General features: G+C 31.1%; 1 protein-coding gene across 1 annotated transcript in view; it reads left to right on the plus strand.

The window, feature by feature from the left end:
• Nucleotides 1-20,171, plus strand: part of LOC129223361 (mediator of RNA polymerase II transcription subunit 14-like) — a 46,511-nt gene extending 26,340 nt beyond the window's left edge. Inside the window, 14 exon segments of the mRNA XM_054857939.1 lie at nt 974-1,065; nt 3,063-3,215; nt 7,166-7,243; nt 7,332-7,408; nt 9,833-9,950; nt 10,025-10,312; nt 11,227-11,491; nt 11,668-11,880; nt 12,856-13,088; nt 16,082-16,267; nt 17,112-17,219; nt 17,869-17,991; nt 18,423-18,624; nt 19,952-20,171. Of these exon segments, the coding sequence (XP_054713914.1) occupies nt 974-1,065; nt 3,063-3,215; nt 7,166-7,243; nt 7,332-7,408; nt 9,833-9,950; nt 10,025-10,312; nt 11,227-11,491; nt 11,668-11,880; nt 12,856-13,088; nt 16,082-16,267; nt 17,112-17,219; nt 17,869-17,991; nt 18,423-18,624; nt 19,952-20,013 (2,198 nt within the window). The 3' untranslated portion in view covers nt 20,014-20,171.
• The last annotated feature ends 885 nt before the right edge of the window (nt 20,172-21,056 follow it).

Genomic DNA, 21,056 nt, shown 5'->3' on the forward strand with positions numbered 1-21,056 from the left:
TTTAAAACTTAAATGTTTCTAACTAAGCTTATTTAATTTGATCAAGTTTCAAATGAACCAAAAAAAAAAAAAAACTTAGTGTCCGTTTTTTTCTTCCTACTCCATTTTATAACGTGATTGTGGAAAGGTTTATTTTAGGAATGCAGCATTCCTCAGAATGGAAATCAATTGTACACGTTGGATTCTTTGATAGTAAATTTAACCATGGCTTGTACACTTTTTAAAAACTTTGAAAAGTGCTTGAAATAATAAGTTTCATTTTAATATAAAATAGGTACATATGGCGCTGTTTTTTTTTTGGGGGGGGGGGAGGCAATTGCAGTTGTATGCCTCAAAAATCTGATTTTTTTTTGTGAAAAATTGGTTTGAAATTTAATGCATTACAGGAATTGACAAATTGAAAACTCCACTTTCCGGAATTTTTGCAGTTGATAGTTTATTTTAAAAATATGTTTTTGGAAATCTGTCAATATCAAGCTTTGAGTATTGTTGAATATTACATCCTGTGTTTTAAATTCCAATCATTTTTCATATTTTAAATTTCTTCAATTATATTAACAGTTAGAAGCAATTTTTAACATATGCTATCTTAAATCTACTTATTTTATTGTTAATTTTTTTATTTCTCTAGCAAAAACATTGATTTATGGGCATAGTAATTTAAAAATTTCACTACAATTGTTTCATATCTGAAGTCACATTGTGTTTCTATTTTTAGTTATCATTTGCAAATTTTTAAAAAGGAAAACAACACTAAGTGTAATGGAGGACTCCTGAATTACAAGGAAATTGTTTTTGTTTTGTTAGCTGTTATAGCTTTAATGTATCAAATTACTAAAAATGCCTGTTTTGCAACTTATATATTTAAAATTAGGTTCACAGTTCCTATCAGTTTTCATTCATTACTTTTTTGAAAATTCAAAACTATTTGGATTACTTTTTATGTGACTGGCATTTTTTTCCCTCTCTTTAGATCAACATAATTTGTATTCATCAATGATGGAAATTAAATCATTTACTTATAAGAAGTTAGTGATTGGCTATGGGCCAAATAAAGCCAGCATGGTAAGCATTGTTTATGTTTTCATTTTATTTTCTATATTTAGCTCCCCCCCCCCCTTTTTTTAAATATTATTTTGTTCAAAAAAAGTGGAAATTATTTGAATTCAAATGAAAGAATATTTTTCTTTTAGTTTGAAACATTAAAAACTCCTTAAAATTTTGAGCTTTCAAATCTGCATTTATATTGAAAGAACTTCATATTTAATTTGATTTAAAGTTGTGAATAGAAGAAAGGTTTAGCTAAAACTTCAGTTCATCATCAAAAGAAAAATTAAATTTAAAACAGAGGAATTCACAGATGAATATGAAAATACTCCTATTGGCTTTTACTGTTTTAATGTTTTGCAGTTTTAAATATATGCATCAGTGATACTTTTTCTTGTGTATTACTTAATATGAAAATAAAAAAAAAGGATTTTTATTCATTATTATTAATATTATTTTTTTTTTTTTTTTTTTTTCTAGGCTGTTCAAAAGTATGATAAATTAATAAATACTGGCACACTACTATATGATTTCACTCCTCTTACAAAAACATTTATTAGTGAATACTAATTTATAGTAACTGAAAAGAAAAAAAATGCTTTAGAACATTGAAGTTTTTTTAGTCTTTTAATCCATATTATGAATGTTTTGATTTCAATCATTAATGTTGTGGAACATTGGCTTATGTTTGTGATGATGTTATTGCTTTTGCAACATCAATAATGTCAATGTTATAGATGGTGCATCTTCAATTCACATTGATGATTGCAAGATAGTTACTTTAAAATTGATCTGAATACATTCTTAAATGACAAAACTGTTAATTATCGGTAAAAAATTCCGTCATATTTCTTCTTTTTTTAAGGAATGAAACAACATGTGGAATTTCTAATCTTTGCATTAATTGACAGTAACAAAAATTAAAGTAATGATCATTTAACCTTAAATAAGTGAAATAAATAAGATAACATGCAAAGGAAAATTTTTAAAAACCATTGTTGCTGTGTAGTTTTAGGAACCTTCATCCTAAGGTCAACAGACCCAAAATTTTAAACTAAAAACTAAAGCGAGTTTGTTTTCCTAATTAGTTGAGGCGAAACCTCCTGCTTTTAGTTTTAGGTTTGAGCTCTTGTTTATTGTTTAGCATGTGGTGCATTTGCCCAATGTTACTCTATATTGCATGTACCGGAGCTTAAACATTCTCTTTTAGTTCATAGTTAAAAAATTTTTTGGTCTTTTGACCATATTTAATGAATCCTCCACGGCTGATGAGCTCTGGATTCATACTTTGTCTTTTCCTATTAAATGGCTATTTGCAATTTTCCTTTTTATCATCATTTTTATGTAATTTGTTTAATATTTAGTATTCGACTTGCTTATTTTACATTTACTTGGCGTTTTAGTTTTGCTGCGTTGCACATCAATGGGCTTTTGGTGTGGTCTTTTCAATATTTTCACTTTTATTACAATTATTATATATAAAAAGATTTCATGGATTAGGCTTCTAATAGTCGAGACGAAACCCCAGTGTTTAGTTTTAGGTCCTAGTTCCATGAAATCTGTGTTCATTTTTCGCATACAGTGCGTTTAACCCTATGTATTACTGAATGCTAGCTTTTTCGGAACTGAACATCCTCGCTTTAGTTTTTAGTTTAAAATTTTGAGTCTGTTGACCTTAGGATGAAGGTTCCACTGCTGATGAGTTCTGGCTTCAACAACTTAGTCTTATTAGCTTTAGTATTCTTATTTGTTTAATTTTGTAAATCCTTTATGTGTTTATTGTTTGCATTTTGTAATATTTACCTGACTGTGTGTTTGGCTGCTTTGCGCAACATTAAGCTTGTAGTTTACTCCATTTTATTTTATTTTATTCTTTTCTAATTATCTCTTATTTTGTTTCAGTGTGTGTATATATATATATATATATTTATTTATTTATTTACTCATATTCTTATTCTTGGCCTATTAAAATGTTATGTACTAAAATATTACAAGTTAAAATTTTCATTTTTCAGGTGTCAATCTTTTGGTGGCCTTCTGAGAAACGTTTTCATTTGTCTTTTGGGATTGTGGGACAAACAGTGTCTGCCAGTAATCCTCATACCATTGTTGCGGCACAATTGCAACATGAATTCAACCAGCATCGTTCAGTTATTGCCTTAATACAGGTTTTTATAGAATTCTTTTTTAGTAGGTGATAAAGCAATTTTTAGGCACATCTTTAGTAACATATGTAAATATTCCCTTTTCCTTTTTTTTTTTTGCATTGATCTAGTTTACTTTTAATTTCTGTGCAGATTTCTGCATACTGAAATATCTCAGGGTAATTTTTGTCATTATTTTAAAGCAATGAGCAATGAAAATGCAAAAAAGAATTTGAGGCTCCATCAGACTGCAGGCTCGTGAGTGCTTGTGTTGACGTTTTTAAAGCTTGCATGCGGCGGTTGGCAGCAGTTCATTCCTTGCTTTGTAGTGTTTTAAAGACATTAAATTAGTTCTTGTTGAAACAAGTGTAATGTGCTTCTTTTCCTTCTCTGCAAATTCATAGAGAGCTTACTCTATCCATTTGCATGGGTGGGACATTTTTACACATCTATTTATGTCTTCTTTATTCGTGGAGTTTTAAACTGTGATGTATTTGAATGTAAGGAACAATTGTGTAGCATAATATGAAATATCAAATTTTTAAATGAAATTTCTTTACTTGAAAAATAATGATTTGTATGTATTGTGGTCTTGACCATACGTTCACACCCACAACTCGTACAAATCATTTTTTCAACTCAAAAAAGCTTTTCAGAGAGTTGATACTTTATTGTGATGATTTCTTACATTAAAATATATACAAATTAAAGGCCAAAGTTTGAAATTCCATGCATAATGTGAAAATATATCCGTTAAAAATGTCTCATTTGTGCAAAAGAGTTGAACAAGCTATTGATCATGCTTTCTAAAATTGCCAGGATTCTGAAAATTTCTTATGAGTATAAATTTGTTTGTTTTTACAAATATGCCAAGTTTGCTCAAAGAATTCCAAGATTTAACGTCAGCAAGTGCTGCAGGGTCATTCCATATCAAGTGATCCAAAGTTTTTTCCCTCACCTTTTTGTATTTCTTTGAAATTTGGCTCATCAATTGTACCCTTTGAGGTAATCAAAAGTCCAAATTTTTAGATTTTTATCTCTATTATTTTTTTATTTATGACACTTTGATTTTTCGAAAAACCCTCTTTTTTTCATGGATGTCTGAACATAAAATGGACAATAACTCAGCACCAAATATAGATAGAAAGATTTGGTAAAAAGCATTTTAAAGTACATTAGTTGCTGTTTAATTGGATATGCAACATGACTAATTTCAGAAAATTTTTTAATTTTTAAAAAATGAAATTTAAGTTTTAAATTTAAATTTCTCAGAAAAGGTATAATGAATTTTTTTAAAAAAATTCTCAAAAATTTGTGTGTGTTTTATCTTCATTTGTGCAAAGTTTCAAGTTGGGATCTCAATGGGATCATATTTTTATGCATTTTTAAATAAAATTTGACTTATGAAATAATGACATTTTTCAGATTCTAACTAGTTAAATATAGGGTTCTCTTACTAAGGATGGTAAGTAGTAATTGATCACGACTATGCTTGAAATGAGCTGACATGAATTTGTAGATTGGTACCCCCCCCCCCCTGCCACACAACCACTTTTTATCTTTTTTTTTTTCCAAAACTGTATTTAAAAAAAAAAAAAAAAGCTGGCACGTAAGAGTTATAATCATAATAAACTGGGATGCACGCTGCTAAACATCAGCAGTGACTAAGGCTTATAAATGGGGGGGGGGGGTGTCATAAAAACTAAAAGTCAGAAAAACTTTAACAAACAAATAGAACCACTCATTTGCAGGTTTTTTTTTTTCTTTCGAAAAGTGGGACGATAGGGGGAGGGGGAAGAGCAATTTGGAATGAAGCTTAACAACATGGAAGGTTATGCTCAAACTAGCAAAATTTGTTTGATCTATAACTGCTTTTAATATATGCATAAATAGATCTCGCTGCATTGCTCTCCTTTACAACTGGAACTAAAAAGAAAACTAGCATTAAAGAAAAGAAGACCGCCGCACTCCAAATGTTGTAGAAAGACAGTTTTATGTGGAGATACATATATGCTCTCTTTTACAACTGAAATTAAAAGAAAGCTAGCATTAAAGCAAAGAAAAAAACAGCTGCACTCTAAATGTGTGGAAAGACGTTTAGTTTTATGCGGACAGACATATGATCTGATATTTAGATTGATTTTTAGTTTAGTGTGAAAAGAATGAAATAAAATGGGGGGAAACACTCCTATTTTGCTATGATCTTGGGGCAAACTATTTCTTTCCTCCCTCTAAAATTGAATGTTGGCGCAGGGGTAGGGGATGAAATGAATCATAACTTTCCTTATCAGATAGTGAATTAATCAAGTAAATTTTGTGAAGTTCGGATTGAAAAAGAAACACTTGGTCCGAAAAAAAAAGCGTCAGGTGAGGCGTGATACTATTATAGTGTTAATCATATGTGTGGGTGGGGGGGGGGAGGGAATGTACTTCGTCTTGCTTTAAAGAAGAACATTTACCAGCTTTTTATCTGCTTTCTATTCATTTTGTTTTATTTAATTAATTTATTTTTTGCGTTTTGAAAATAGTTTTGAAAAAAAAAAAAAATAAAAGTGGTGGTGCTGGGGGGAGGGGCCTTTTTCTTGCTTTAAAGAAGATTATTTACCAACTTTTAATAAGTTTACTATTTTGTTTTATTTATTTATTTATTTTATTTTAATTTTTGAAATGTTTTGAGAAAAAAAAATTCAAAGTGTTGGGGGGGGGGGGGGGGCTTACCAATCTACAAATTCATGTCAGCTCATTTCAAGCATAATCATGATCAATTACTACTTACTAGACCATCCCCAGTAAGAAAACCCCATATTTAACTAGTTAGAATCTGAAAAATGTCATTATTTCATAAGTCAAATTTTATTTAAAAATTCATAAAAATATGATCCCATTGAGATCCCAACTTGAAACTTTGCACAAATAAAGGTAAAATACACACAAATTTTTGAGAATTTTTTAAAAAAAAAATTCATTATACCTTTTCTGAGAAATTCAAATTTAAAATTTAAATTTCATTTTTAAAAAATTAAAAATTTTCTGAAATTAGTCATGTTGCATATCCAATTAAAACGGAACTAATGTACTTTAAAATGCTTTTTACCAACTCTTTCTATCTATATTTGGTGCTGAGTTATCGTCCATTTTATGTTCAAACATCCATGAAAAAAAGAGGGTTTTTCGAAAAATCAAAGTGTCATAAATATAAAAATAATAGAGATAAAAATCTAAAAATTTGGACTTTTGATTACCTCAAAGGGTACAATCGATGAGCCAAATTTCAAAGAAATACAAAAGGGTGAGGGAAAAAATTTCCCAAATTTTGGATCACTTGACATGGAATGACCCTGCAGTCATAGTGTCTTTCACAGTACCTACAGATTAAAGCTTGAAACTACTTGTCGCCATTCTTGTGAGGTATGTTTCAGTTGAGGACTTGACTCTTGACTCACTTGGAACTTGACTCTTTGTTGTATCATGTTACAGATGTGAAAGTTGGCTATCTCAGATCTATTGTAATGTCATTTGACCTCTATTCACTAAACACTTTCATACGGGCAATTTTTTAAGAGGGTCGATTGCCCCCTAATGTCCTTTCTTATATCTGTTTCTTAAACTCAGTCTACAGCAAATTCCAGGCCTGTCAGTCCAACATACCACTTGTTTTACATTTCTGTCTCATTATTTCGCTGTCATATCATTTCGAAGTTAGAGAGACCTGTTTGAAATACCTTGTATCAAAAGGTACTAAAACGAACTTAAAGTTTCTTAACTTATTTTTTTAATAGATGAAAAAACTGCCTTACACATTTTAACTACAAATGTATTTGAGTTGAAGTAATCTTCATTCAAAATTAATTAATTGTCATTCCCCAAGAAGCCAAATAATAAAAACTTTTGCAAATGGATTGAGCATAATTCCTTTTATGTTGAATGATTTGTTTTCTAAACTATGATAAATATTTTACTTCTTTCTTTCTCAGGCTCTTCATGACACATACGTACCTCTGTTATCCATAAGTAAACTGCCTTCCATACCAGAGCTAGGAGTTATTAACAGTGTAAGTATATTAAATTTTAGTGCTCATTTTGGATTAGATGATATATATTTATTCATTTATTTATTTTTTAATATTTTCACTTTTTTAGAGGCCTGCTGTTCCTGTGCAGACATTTGTTACTGTTCCACAGACATCTACTCATATTCGCATTGTCTACAGAAATATGTATCCTTTTTTTGTGCCTGTACTTTGTCAGATGTGTATGTTTTGATTGCTAGATATTTTTCTGTAACCTTTTAAGACTGAAAACTTAATGTGTAAATTTAACACAGCACTTCCTTCCTTTCTTACTTTTTTTTTTTTTTTTTTTTGAAAAGTTGACACATAAGAGCATTTTATACTTTTAAACATTTCAACAGGGTTTGCGGATATATATCAGTCGATATATATCCGATATTTATTTTGTCCAATATTTTTATTAAACTGTCATGATATTTTGATATATTCAATATTTATTTTTTCAACTATGGTTTTTTAATGTAAAAATTATATTAGTCATAGTAATATTGTTCATTTATTATTAAAAATAACCAAAAAGTAATGCACTATATTTTTATGATGTATTAATACATCATTAATGCAGCAAAGTAATATAATATTTCTTTTTTATTTTACACTCATTTTTACTGTTAGCAATGTAACAATTTTAAATTACCGTAAAATCCCGAAAGTAACCCCCCTCCCCCTATTTTCAAAACAAAACTTGTTGATTTCAGAAGGGGATGTTATAATCGAGATTTTTCTGAAAAATTAGCCAAAATAATTGTTTTTAGTAGTATTAATTTTAGAGTACAGAAAAGAAATAATAAGTAAATAGGAGTTAATATTAATGGAGTGAGAGAAATTAATTAATAAAACCTATCATAATTTTCTAGTAGTAATAAATTGCATGAGGGCGCCATTTTTTTTTCGAAAGAAAGGATTTTGCACCTTAAGTTAGCAAAACCCCTATAATTGATCGCTTGAAAATTCATTATGTACTGATGTATGGTATATAATGATGATATGAATGCAATAAGGTAAAAGAAGCAAAATCTTAATGTGTTAATGTAGAAGCAAAAATCGCAATCACGACCGCAAATTCGTTACGAAGATCGTAATTTCGAAAACTGGGCTTTACAAAGTTCTCAAACGCAAACACAGACAAATCTCTTACTCGATTTAGTAAAATTTACATTTCAGATGATCCTAAACTCGTTCAATTATATTATTTCTCCTTTAAAAAAGGTTATTTTTATGTTTCGCGCTACTTTTTAAGCAAAACGTTTCCAAAATGACGTCACGTTTTCAACATGGCGCCCTGTTGAAGATCGTTCAGTTTCACAAATCAGAACAAAAATGCTACTTCCAAAATGAATAAAAAGCAGTACAATCGTATAAATTTCTTTTGTAATACTTATGAACAAAAAAAAAAAGGCGCCTTTGCATCTAAAGGAGTCTAGACATTTTGGAAGGAATAAACCGTGGAAACCATTTTTTTTTTCTTTTTTGTTCAAATCATTGTTTTCTTTCTTTCTTTCTTTTCTTTTTTTTTAGAAAAGCAAAACTGCACATGGAGGGGGAAACTAAACCTTTGTAAATGCTTTCCAAGTAAAGCAGAAAATGTTATCCTTTTTTTTTTTTTTTGGAAAGAGTGGCAAATGAAGATGATTGGAAAATTTTCAAGTGAAGGGGGGGGGGGTATATTTAGGATTTTAAAGTGATTTCACTTTCCACAAAAAAGGGGGGGGGGGCTATAATCGATAGGGGGGTTACTTTCGGAATTTTACGGTACATTAAAAGTGCCTAGTTAAATATTAAACGTTGTCCAAAAAAAAAAAAAAAATTAGGAAATGTCATATGACTGTGCACCAACTAATGCATATTTTTTTTATTTCTGAATCTTAGCAGTGTAAAAGTAGCTAACAAAAAATGAGTAAAACTGCTAATGCTAAATTAATTTTATTAAAATTGACAGAAATGTAAAATGAAATATTTGATATAAATAATGAGAGAACTCTTAACTTTAAATCCACATATTATAATAATAATGTAAGAAAATAAAAAGTAATTTGAGGATGCATTTACTATTTAGAAGACTGCAGTTTGTGCTGATTGAAATTATCATATTTTTGAGCCCTGCATTTCAATGACTTTATTTTACGATACCTGGGTTTTCAGTTCACAAATTACATGTTATATTGAAAATAAATCCATACAAATTATTTATTTTTCCAAAAAAAAAAAATTACTTTTATTCTTTAAAAATTAATTAAATTGCTTAAGAAAGGCAAGGAGAGTTTACAATCTGTTTTTGACTCACACGAAACTTTTTATATTTGTTCTGTGTATTTAATTATTCATATTTTATTTTAAAAGAAGAAAGTAAGAAACAAAAATAAATAAATAGAAATGCATAAATTTATTTAAAGCCACAATGATTGTTTTGTCTTTCCATATTTCTTACTGCTGATAGAATTGGTATTATTTTCATAAAATCAGTGATAGAGTGTTTTATCGATTGTAACAAGCGAACATTCTGCAAAACATAGGTTAAAGTTAACCATTAAAACCATAAAATGGGTTGTTACTTTTTCTTAATGGTTTTAGGTATTGTTTAGACATAGAATGCAGACCAGAGGGTCTTGTTGCTATTCGGGATGGTGCATACAGTATGTTTGATAAGCAAAAAGCTGTGGAAGAATTTTCTCCGATAAACAGCATAAAGGTAATGATGATGGCAAGAATATTATTTCTATCACTATTATTTGCTCACGTTAGTAATGTCATTTATTTTAATAGGCTTTTTTGAGCAAATTTGTGGATGAAACTGCCACTCAAGCAAGAAGGCGATCACAGACAGAAGACGACAATCCCATGTCTCCTACACCTACGTTAGATTCTTTGGATGGTGGATTTCTCTCTGCTGCCAGTCAACTCAAACCTGGATCTCCCCAGTGTCGAAGTCAAGAAAGTGTTTCTTCCACTTCTGGACCAGGAACTGGTCTGAGATTTCATTTGCCAATGACTCCTACATCTGGATCAAATCCTCATACTCCGGCATCACCTCATACTTCAGTTTTATCACAAGTATGTTTCCAGAACTAAATAAGTTATTTTTTTCTGTGAAATCTCAAGACATTTTACCTCTTAAAAAATAAATTAGCAGCTGTTGAGTGGTCTAAATATTTTTAAAGATCTTATGTGCCTACATGCAAGTTGTTTTGTGGTTATTTTGTTGCTTAGTTGAATCGTACTGAAGATGCATCGTAAAAGTATTTTAGAATTGCATTTTGAAGGATTATATTTCAAATTGAAATCATCATAGAAATAATGCAATGCAAATATGAATGGACTATTCATTTTATTCGCGTCATAGTTTTAGACATGCTAAGAAACCTGAAAGTTGATGTAATACAAAAGTGAGATCTGGTACAGTTAAAAATATCAATTTAATTCATAGCAATTTATTTTATTTATTTTTTTTAGTTTAAAAAAAAAGTTTTAAAACTTCACTTGCATTGAGCTTCATGATTAGACTTGAAGCAATCAATTTATTAGTGTGCCTAAATGCCACTGAATGTGACCATGTTGGGGAAAATGCTATTTCATAATTGTAACCAATACAATAATCAAAAAATATGACAATACACAAAATTCTAGTTTTATTTACTAAGTAATATTTATTTTTACAGCTTCAAGTTTCATTCAAACATGTTTAAGCAGATTGTTAAAATGAGTCGATTGAAAAAAATCCCCCAAAGTTATTTGCTTTGTATTTCATATTAGCAAATGATGGATGTAATTTTCATGCACTGTTTGTAAATGTCTTCACAACATTGTAACACATTATTTTTTTTTTAATTTTAGTTATATTCTGTTTGTTTAATGTGTCTTATTCATTTTACAATAGGGGTTATTCTGTTATGTTTGTCATTTGTTAGTTCAATACTGTAACAAAATTATGTTTTTAATGAGAGAAATTTGTGTTTATTTCTTTCTAGCAGAGTTATGGTGCTTCACCAAATCCATCATTTTCATTAGCATCACCCCCATCCCTTGGGTCACAGTCACAAGCTCAACATGTCAGTCCTTCTCCTTCCATGTTGCATGTTCAAGCACAGTCTCCTGGTAATCTCTTTGCCGCAAATTCACCCGCAAATCCTCTTCATGTTCCATCTCCATCATTTTTACCCACACCTTCTCCTTCATCTTCAACTTCACAAGTGCCTATGCAGTCACCCGCAGCAAGTTTTATCAATCAACAAGGTAACTTTAATGCCACGATCATTGTGGTTTTTGATGAAGAATGCTTTGTTTATTGATGCTTTTTTTGTTTTGAAATATAATAAAATTAAGTCATTATTTTTGTCTTATGAAACATGGTCTTCTTCATAATCAAAAATTAATAATTGCAATCATACGTAATTAGTTTTGTTTTACAGCTCATGGTGATGCAGGATCACCTTTTGCTGCTCCAACTAGCGCTGGCAATTTATCAATGTCATCTCCAGCTCCTGGTGCGTGGCCTGGAAGCCCATCTGTACCAAGGCCCTCGCCTCGACCCACGGGTACAGCACAAAGTCCTGGAAGCAGTAATCATCCTGCACTTCATAGCCCTCAAGCTGGTACATTAGGTGATCATTCAAAAACAGCAGGTAAATGCAAAATCAAAAATATTCCAACTTCCCAATTTTTTAAATTGAAAAGTTAGTTTAATCCAGTTAGGTGAAGTTACTTAAATTAAAACTGTACAGTGATGTTTTTTTTTCTGGTGATAGTTTAAAAGTAATTATTAGTTAAAGAGTTTAAAAGTAATTATATGTTAAAGAGTTTAAAAGTAATTATTAGTTAAAGAGTTTAAAAGTAATTATTAGTTAAAGAGTTCAAAAGTAATTATTAGTTAAAGAACAAGTTATTTTTAAAAAGGTTTAAAAGCAGATTAAAAACTGGACTCTGCAACCTGTCATTTAATCTGCTTTTCTTAAATCTTTTGTAATTAAGCAGTAAGTTACTGTCCTTTGACCAGGGTTGAGGCAGAAATGCATGCAATATAGCGACTGCCTGGTTATGCCATCCAGAGACTGCAGTTTGGTGTTTGTTGGCACTCTCGGCTTCAATGAGGTGACATCTGCCTCCAGCTCTGTTATTGTCTATTCCAGACTGATGAGTCCATAACAAGGGCCAAACTATAGTCTCTGGATGGCAGAACCTGGCTGTAGGTATATTAGATGTAGTCCTACCTTTTTTCTGGCTAAAGGGTGGTAATTAGTAACAAGCATTTGTAATTTGTTGGTATAAATTAGGAGTTGCATATTGGTCAGTCATGGCATGATTTCTAGCATGGTTTGCATATGTTTTCTTTCCATTCGTATAAGTTTTCTTTTCACTCAAAATCTATAGTCTTTGTGTTTAAGTTTTCTTTTACTTAATAAATAAATGCACTGCCAAACCTCAAATAATTTATTAGTTCTCTTGTTAGGCACATAGAAAATATTTGAATATAGATTACGCCACATTGTTAACATATAAAGTTGATTTTTATAACAGACAAGTTGCCTCTCATGCTGGATATTATAGAAGTGCTATCTTAAAATTTCGATTGCCTCTGTAATTTGTTTTTGTCATTTTAGGTGTACCTGCTGCTCCATCTGCTAGAATGGTGCATTGTTCGTGGCAAGCTGGCACACCAACTTTATTAACACACAAATCTTTTGATTTCCTTTGTTCACCTGGTGGTGGAACAAGCCCCCAACCAGGATCCCCAGTTGTGAGCCAGAACTTGTTTCACATCTCACCTTTAGAACGTTTCTTGGGTTGTTGTTACATGAGAAAAAGTTTAGGAAGAGTGATCCAGTCTGAAAGTGTAAGAATGTTTATAGTTTATAACTTCTCAATTGCTTGTATTTTTAAAATCAACTTTGTAGACTTTAAGTTCACCAATTCGCACTGCAAATTCTTCTCAAACATGCATTTTATTCTTGTCATTATTATTATTGTTATTTGCTATTATTTGAGCTCTCTGTCCCAGTAACCAAATTTGTAGGAACTTTTAGAAAAGCAGCCTTCTCTCTTACTTTCATAATTTTTACTTACTTTGAGTGAAGTTAAAAAAAGTATTCATTCTGAATTACTTAAATATTTCCCAGGGTTTGTACGCTCCTTCAAAACTTCTCCAATACTCCTTCATTTAGGAAATTTTTTTGAAGGGCCCTTCAGACTCCTTCATTTTGGTTTTAACTCCTTCAAAACGCCTTCTTTTTTAGTTCAGGACTACATAATCTTCCTCTATGACGGTAACTCATAATACTTTGGATTGACAACTAACTTTGTCACAAGGGTGATTTTAATGTAGTAATTTCTTGCATTTATTTTTTTCATAAAGATGTGATTTACAAATTGATCTTTGTTAAGTCATAAAAGTTGAAGGTGAAAATTTTATTAGAAGACTAAAACATTTCATAAGTGAAGTAAAACATGCTAAAATGGTGCTTGGCTATTTTTTCAAGTTTTATGATTATTGTTTTTTCCTCCACCACACTCTCAGCAGCAAAAGTCAGGTTGTCTAATTATTATTTAAATATTTAAAACTGCATAAGTAGATGTACTACATTAAGTGATTGTGTTAAAAAAACAATCGTTTAGTAAATTGCTGTTATGATATAGTAAAAAGGGTTATCCACAAGTGATGCTATGCCTTGAGGAGGAGACCAGTTCATGAAACTGTGACAAGGGGAAGAGAGAGGGTGACAAAAAGTGACATCACACAGTTATTGTATGAAGTATGAAGTGAAAAAGGGGGCGCTTGGAACAAGCGCTAGCACTGAGACCTCAGGTCTATTGTACTATCCTCGCTTAGACTACTAAAGGAGCCAAGTAACAGAAATAAATTTCAGCAGTTGCCTAACCGAAATTCTAGGCAGTTCCCAGGGATCTACATAGTGGTATCCCAAGTGCTCAAATCTTTGCACAGAGTAGAAGTCACATTCACATAGCACATGCTTTTATCAGCCATATGACATCCTCTACACGAAGGATTGTCGGTAATGCCCATCAGATTAAGATGCCTATTAAGAGAGCAGTGTACAGTCAGTAACCAAACAGAATTCTTGATCTGATTCCTACTCAAATTAAGCAGTTCCTTGGATCTAAGCCAGGGGGCTGCTAGTTCAGAGTCTTGGCCTGTCTTTGAGAGTCGGACTGAAGCCACAGGCCATATGATTCATCCATAAGAAGATTTTTGCAGTATTCTTTACTGCATTGTAGGACAGGCTGGGTCCTAAAAATGGTGCATTGGAGCCCTGCTTAGCTAACTGATCTGCCAATTTGTTGCCCACAATGTCACGATGACCAGGAACCCAGTAAAGGGAAACCCAATTACTGCCAGCTAGTCTTACCAGTGCGTTATGGCACTCCCAAACGTTTTGGGTAGAGAAGCAGTCTTGATTGAGAGCTTTCAACACAGCTTAGCTATCAGAGAATATTCTGATAACCTTCCCGCTTATGCCTCATTCTAGGCAGTTATTTACACAAGCCAATAGAGCTAAAGCTTCTGCCTGGTAGAAAGTAGCAAGTTTCCCTAATGAGAAGCACAGATTTGTGTTATGGCTGCTGCAGTATGCACCAGAACCAGTTCCAGATGCAGTCTTGGAACCATCTGTAAACCAGATTTCTTGCGCTTTGTCAATGATATCCTTTATACCCTTCCATTGCTCTCTGGACGGAAACACAATGTTATAATTGGCATTAAAGCTGAATTGTTTTAACATCCAGTCTGAAGGCATCGTAAAGTAAGTATTTGCACACAGTTAATTATACAGAGACAGGTAATGAGGAAACTTCCTGAGATCCATGAGCTTGAGGTGGTACGCACACAGGATCGCCTCCAGTACAGTTATTGTAACAATATGTTTATAAAAAATATGGAATGCGACAAGAGGAGGAGTTAGGTGAAGTGTGACACTTTGTGATAAAAGGGGAACCCCCTTCCCCCTTTTCAAATATGTTGAAAAAAAGTGCAATATTTTTATAACAGCCCATTAGTACTCCTTCAAAACCTCATTTTACTCCTTCAAAACTCCTCCAAAACTCTTTCACTTTATTTCGGAAATTGAGTACGAACCCTGTTTTCTTATTTAGATGAGCAAGGATTATTTTTCTCTGAACCAATTAGAAAATTTTTGTGAAATATATGTTTAAAATTGCACTAAAAAAAAAACAAGAAAATGAAACTTTTCAGAGCTGTGCTTGAATGTGCAATGTATGCATTCAGAGAGGACAGATGAATGTTCATCACTTTCAGCTTCATTTTGTTGTGCTGCAGCATTTTTCATATTCCATCTTTTATTTATTTTATCACGAGCAGCCTACTTTTTCTTGGGCGCTCTGCCAGTAGGTTTGGGATCACACCAACTTATACGATATACTGATTTACTTCAGCTACTCACAACTGGATTGTATGCTTTTATTCAAAAAATAAATAGAACGTGTTTTTAGCATGTTGTAACTGAAAAGAGCTTTTTTTTAAATAGTGATAAATATTAGCACTAAAACAACAACAATAATACAGTTACAGTTAATTTCCACAAAGGTGAAAAACAAAACAAATTAAATCTAGTGAAACTTAAAAAATATGAAACAATAGAAAACTACAGCCATTTAAATCAAAAACAATGCTCTGTTTACTTCATGATAAAACATTGGATCAAAAAGCGGTTTTTTTCATACGATTCAGCACACTCCATATTTGTTATTTCCAGAAGAAGAAAAAATTGTATGTTTGACCAGTTTTTGCTATTTGGAAGGTCTACAGTCCCCTAAATGTTTCTTTTATAATAAAAATTAATTTTCTGCTTTCAGCTTCAGCCCATGCCTACCACCGAAGTTGGGGTTACCTTGTTCAAGGCTGAAACACTGCACTGTCGAGTAAGCCTAAATCCTCAGACTTTACAATCTTTACATCTGAAACTGACACCTAACCCTGACTATAAAGACCAGTGGACTAATGAAGAACTACAAGTTATTGAAAGATATTTTGATGTTAAGGTAATGAAACAATCTATTTAATTTACATGTCTGCATTTAGTACTTGTTGTCTATTTTAAATATGTATTAACTTTTCATTCCTTTAATATGGATAATAAAGTAGTCTGACTAGTAAATGAAACTTTTTTCTTTTCAAAAAAGAAAAACATGATTTACAATCGGAGATGGAAAACAAGCACTGTGATATTGAACTTGATGTTTTTATAAATCTTAGCTGACATGTTTAAACTACCATTAAGTACAACAATACTTTGTCTTAGCAGGCATTATGTTTCTACCCAATAACTGCATTACTGGTGTTTTAAAAGTCAAACTTGTGTTCTCAATGCTTAGTATGATACTAAATTTTTTATTTCAAATTGTAAAACAATATCAGCTATTGTGTATTTATTTCTTTAAAGAAGATGTCAAGACTGAATTTTGAATTGTGTTTTCAACTGGAGATGAAACACATAGAATCGGTGAAAAAGATATGTAAACGTTTCATTAACCTTCGACATTTAAGCATTTTGCTGAAGCTTTTTTTCCCACTTTTAGCTTTTTTGGCTAAAGAACGTTTGAACTTAGCCTATACCCTGGATTTGCCCAACACATGCTTAAAATTTTTTAAATGGTTGCTTAGGTACGAGAAAAAAAACTTCCCTGCTCTAGTACTGGATGTTATTTCTAATTTTGTGTCTTATAATGTTTCTGTCTATCTTGTGCTATCCATCTAATTGTATCTACTCTAGGCAGTAACTTTTTTTTGTGCAATGTTTTGAAAAGTGATTTTATGGTCATGTACAAAACATGATTGTATTGATTTACTTTAATGGGTTCTGTTTCTTATGATTTCTCTCTGCAGGTTGTTTCTGTTCCATATAAGCCGAATGCATTGTTGGCATTTGGAAGAATACTTAATGCTCCTCTTCGCATATTTAAGGATTGCATTCACATAATGCACTTAGAAATGGTAATATTCTGCTTAAGTTTTTTTTTCTTCTAAAAATCCTTTGTCTGCATTTCTAATTGTATAAGTTACTGCAGTGGTTCAGTGGTTTCCAAACTTTTTATATCTGTGCCCCTTTTTCATAAAGAAATTACTGTGCTCCCTTTCAAATTTCTCACTTGTCTAATTTTATAAGTTTTATCCTGGAGTTTCAAGTTATGTAATGGGTTTGAAACTTAACATAAATTGTTTCCATTCCCCAAAACATATTTTTTATTATATTTTAATATGAGCGATGATAATTTACTTTAACAACTCATACAAAATTCCAAAACAATATAATAATAATGCATTGGGTGGGTTTGCAAAATTTTTTGAAACTGTGGTGTAATTGGAAAATATATCAATGTTTTTAATGTGAGCACTCAAATCCAAATACCACAGCAATGACATTTTGCTGATTCTTATTTTCAGACTTTTTTTTTTGTGTATTAAAAATGATATGTTGGTAACAGCTGCATGCTCCGTACATAATTATTATGTTCCTCCTTAGGGATACGTGCCCCACTAATTGACTGCTCCACCAAACCACTGTGTGAATGTTTTTAAAATCTTTATATTTTTTGCTATTCACTTAATTGCACTGTAAGTTTCTTATTATACTAAATCATAGGTCCCTGATCGTTCTTTGAAATGGGCTATACAGTGGTGCTTAACTATCCCACCTGCTGCTCCACAGATTGCTCCAATAGGAATGTCAGCTATTCTAATGGTTAAGGACAAAATGCTGTTCTTTGTAAGTGTTTTTTTTTTTTTTTTTTTTGACAGAAAAACTTAAAACTTTGTTTTTAAGCATTGTTTTAACTTTCATGTAACTGTATATTACACGAAACAAAATTGTTAAAAACAAAAATCTTTTTCTATAATTTTAACTTTAATGCAAATTTGCACAAACAATTTTACAAAATTTCTCATTAACAAAAAAAAAATAACAATTGTGTTCTCATTTAAGCTGTTAACTGCCTTTGTTAAAAAATAAAATGATGATAAATTATAATTTAGACTATTTAATAAGTGAAAAATGTTCAAAGCATTATTTAGTTTAAAATGAAATTAACACTTTCTCACTAATAATTTAGTACTTAAAAATCTTTCCAATTGTATTTATTTCACATTTTTCTTATAGTTAATTACCTTCAAAGGCTCTGCTATATTTTTGTGTTTTAGGCTCAGCTAACTAGAATTGGTTTGAACTTAGCACCTGGTGTAGAGCCGCAGACTGTTGTTTTTGCAGCAGTTTATGATTTTAAGGCCAACACCACAACAGTTACAGACAATCGCAGAGATCAGTTGCCCATGTCTCCTACAGATCCAGTATTTATTATTACAAACATGTTGAAGAGATTTGCAGATTACAATTTAAATATGCGTAAGTTTTTTTACTTCAGTACCCTTTGTGTTTCATTATATATTTTTTAAGCTTTTGCATCTGTCATGCAGGGTGTTAAAAGGCAGTTGGAATGTTTTCATGTGAAAGAGAGAAAGATGAGAAAAGGGTTAAGTTAGAAGAAAAATAATATTTTTTATTTGTTTATTATTTTTATGAAAAGGATAAATTCTTTATGTAAACTACCAAATATTATTGTAATTAAATAAATACCTTTAAAAGTAATAATGAGTGATTTCAAACAAAACATCATAAAAGTAAGCCTGTGTTAAGCCCACAAAAATATGAGATTTTTTATCAATATTTAGAGATGAGAGTTTGGATGCTTTAGCTCTATCATCTCTGGGACTGGTGTTTCTGATCCTAATTATCTCTTTTTGCTCGTTTAGCCAAATTTTATCTTATCAAATTGTAGTATGGTTGCTATCTTCTGTTCAAATGTTTGCTGCTACAGAACAAATGTGCCTACTTCATCAGTAAATAACAGTCATCAGTTATTACTAAATATTGTTTTTTCAAATCACATGCATGAGCACTGTATTTATTTTTTCTATTTTCTGATAGTTTGCATTAGTTTTATAAGCAGCTCTTATGTTGAGTCAAATGTACACTGTACTGAATGTTCGAAAATTCCTTGACGCCTAAAATAATTCACAGAAAAGCTAAGCGGCAGTTTGTCGTCATGGCCATTAATTAATTACGTATTTTAATTTTTGTAACAGTTCATATTAGGGAACATTGCAGAATGTAGTGGACAAGCAATGAATATGCATATAAGTTAAAGTAGTGGAGTGAGTAGTAAAGAAACTATTTAACGATCTTAAAATTTGAATTTATATTTAGTTGTATTATCCGTTTTAGGAAATAACTTTGTCTGATTAATTTGTTTTTCCCCCTACAGCATAATAAATGCAATATAGAAATCTCTACTCCGTTCACTGAATACATAGAACAAAAGTGAACTAAAAGGTTTCCAAAAGGTCTGCTGTGCTATGCCACTTTTGAGGATTTTCTCTTGAATTAAAAAAAAAAAGTTAACCAATAGGGTTCACATTTGCTGTTTCAATTTGCTTGGTATCAATTTGTTCTTGTCCATGCCAAGCATATGCCTGAGGGCCCCAAACGGCGCAATTCTTTTGTTTACATTCAGTCTATCTTTCTGGTGAATGAAGTTTAGTACCATTTTCATTTAAATTGATAATTGAAATGTATTTACATTTCTTCAGTAAGAAAATTATTATATTTCATTTCATACCTATGTAGAGTTTTTCTTTTTAAATTTCCTAATTGTTACTTTTTTCTGTTTTAGAGGAGTGTAGTATATATCCTGCTATCAGAGAATTATTAACAAATTTGGTGATACCTATTTGAATAAGTGGAAGTACAATCCATGGACTCAGTTACGTGTTCTACAGATTTACCACTTACTTACCTTATGTACATTACACATAAAGCATGCTATTTTATGCTATATCATTTTATTCATTGTTTTGTTTTCATATGTAAAATAAATTATGTCTACAATTTTATGTTTTGTCTTTAGTGCTTTTTTTCAAACATTTAAAAAAGCTTTTTTTTTAAAAAATGTTTTACAGAAGACCTTAATGGGAACAGAGGTAATCCGGTTATCAAAATTTCAGTTAAAACGAGATTTTTTAAAAAACTTACATGTGAGGTAGAGTGAGAAGCAAAGGGATGCAAGTGGCAAAATTTAAAATTTGGAGATAACCAGTGCAAATATTAGGTGTACCCCTCCTCTGTCTTGGGACAAGAGATAGTACTATTAGCCCTGGTAGGTGCCTCTGTACAGCATGATTTAGAAAAAGAAAATCAATGAAAGCCTACCTAGGACATAATCTTTATACGCATTTTACTTAAAACTTGAAAATGTCCTCTTACATCCCTTTGCTTCTCACTGTCTCATATGTTGGATGAATGTATTTTTTTAATTTGCGTTAAATAATTACTGAAAATATATTTTCCTAAGAGTAAATTTATTTTAAAAGTATTTTACATGTCCTCTGGAGGAATGTTCTAGGAACTTGTTGAAAGGGGGGGGGGGTAGAGGTTGGACGACTTGATACGTAACTTCAGTATTTTTTTAAGAGTATCACATTAATGCACGAAGTTAATGTCTATAGTTATCCATAGTAAAAAGCCATTTCTATTAAGAGATATAATAATGGTCACATTGTCGTAGATGCTAGTGTCAGGGTTGTAATATACATCAGCAACTCATTCATTTTTCATTTTTTTTTTGTGTGTGTGTGAAAGAGAGGATACCAGTTGTGTACTGGCAATATATTTCTATTTTTCAAACGTATCTTTTATTTTGTAATTAGTATAAAACAAGATTATGAGGTTTTTGTAAAATTATGACGGTTTTTCAATTGTCATGCTTGAATTAACTACGC

The sequence above is a fragment of the Uloborus diversus genome, chromosome 5 (genome assembly GCF_026930045.1).
Source record: "Uloborus diversus isolate 005 chromosome 5, Udiv.v.3.1, whole genome shotgun sequence".
Lineage (NCBI taxonomy): Eukaryota > Metazoa > Arthropoda > Arachnida > Araneae > Uloboridae > Uloborus > Uloborus diversus.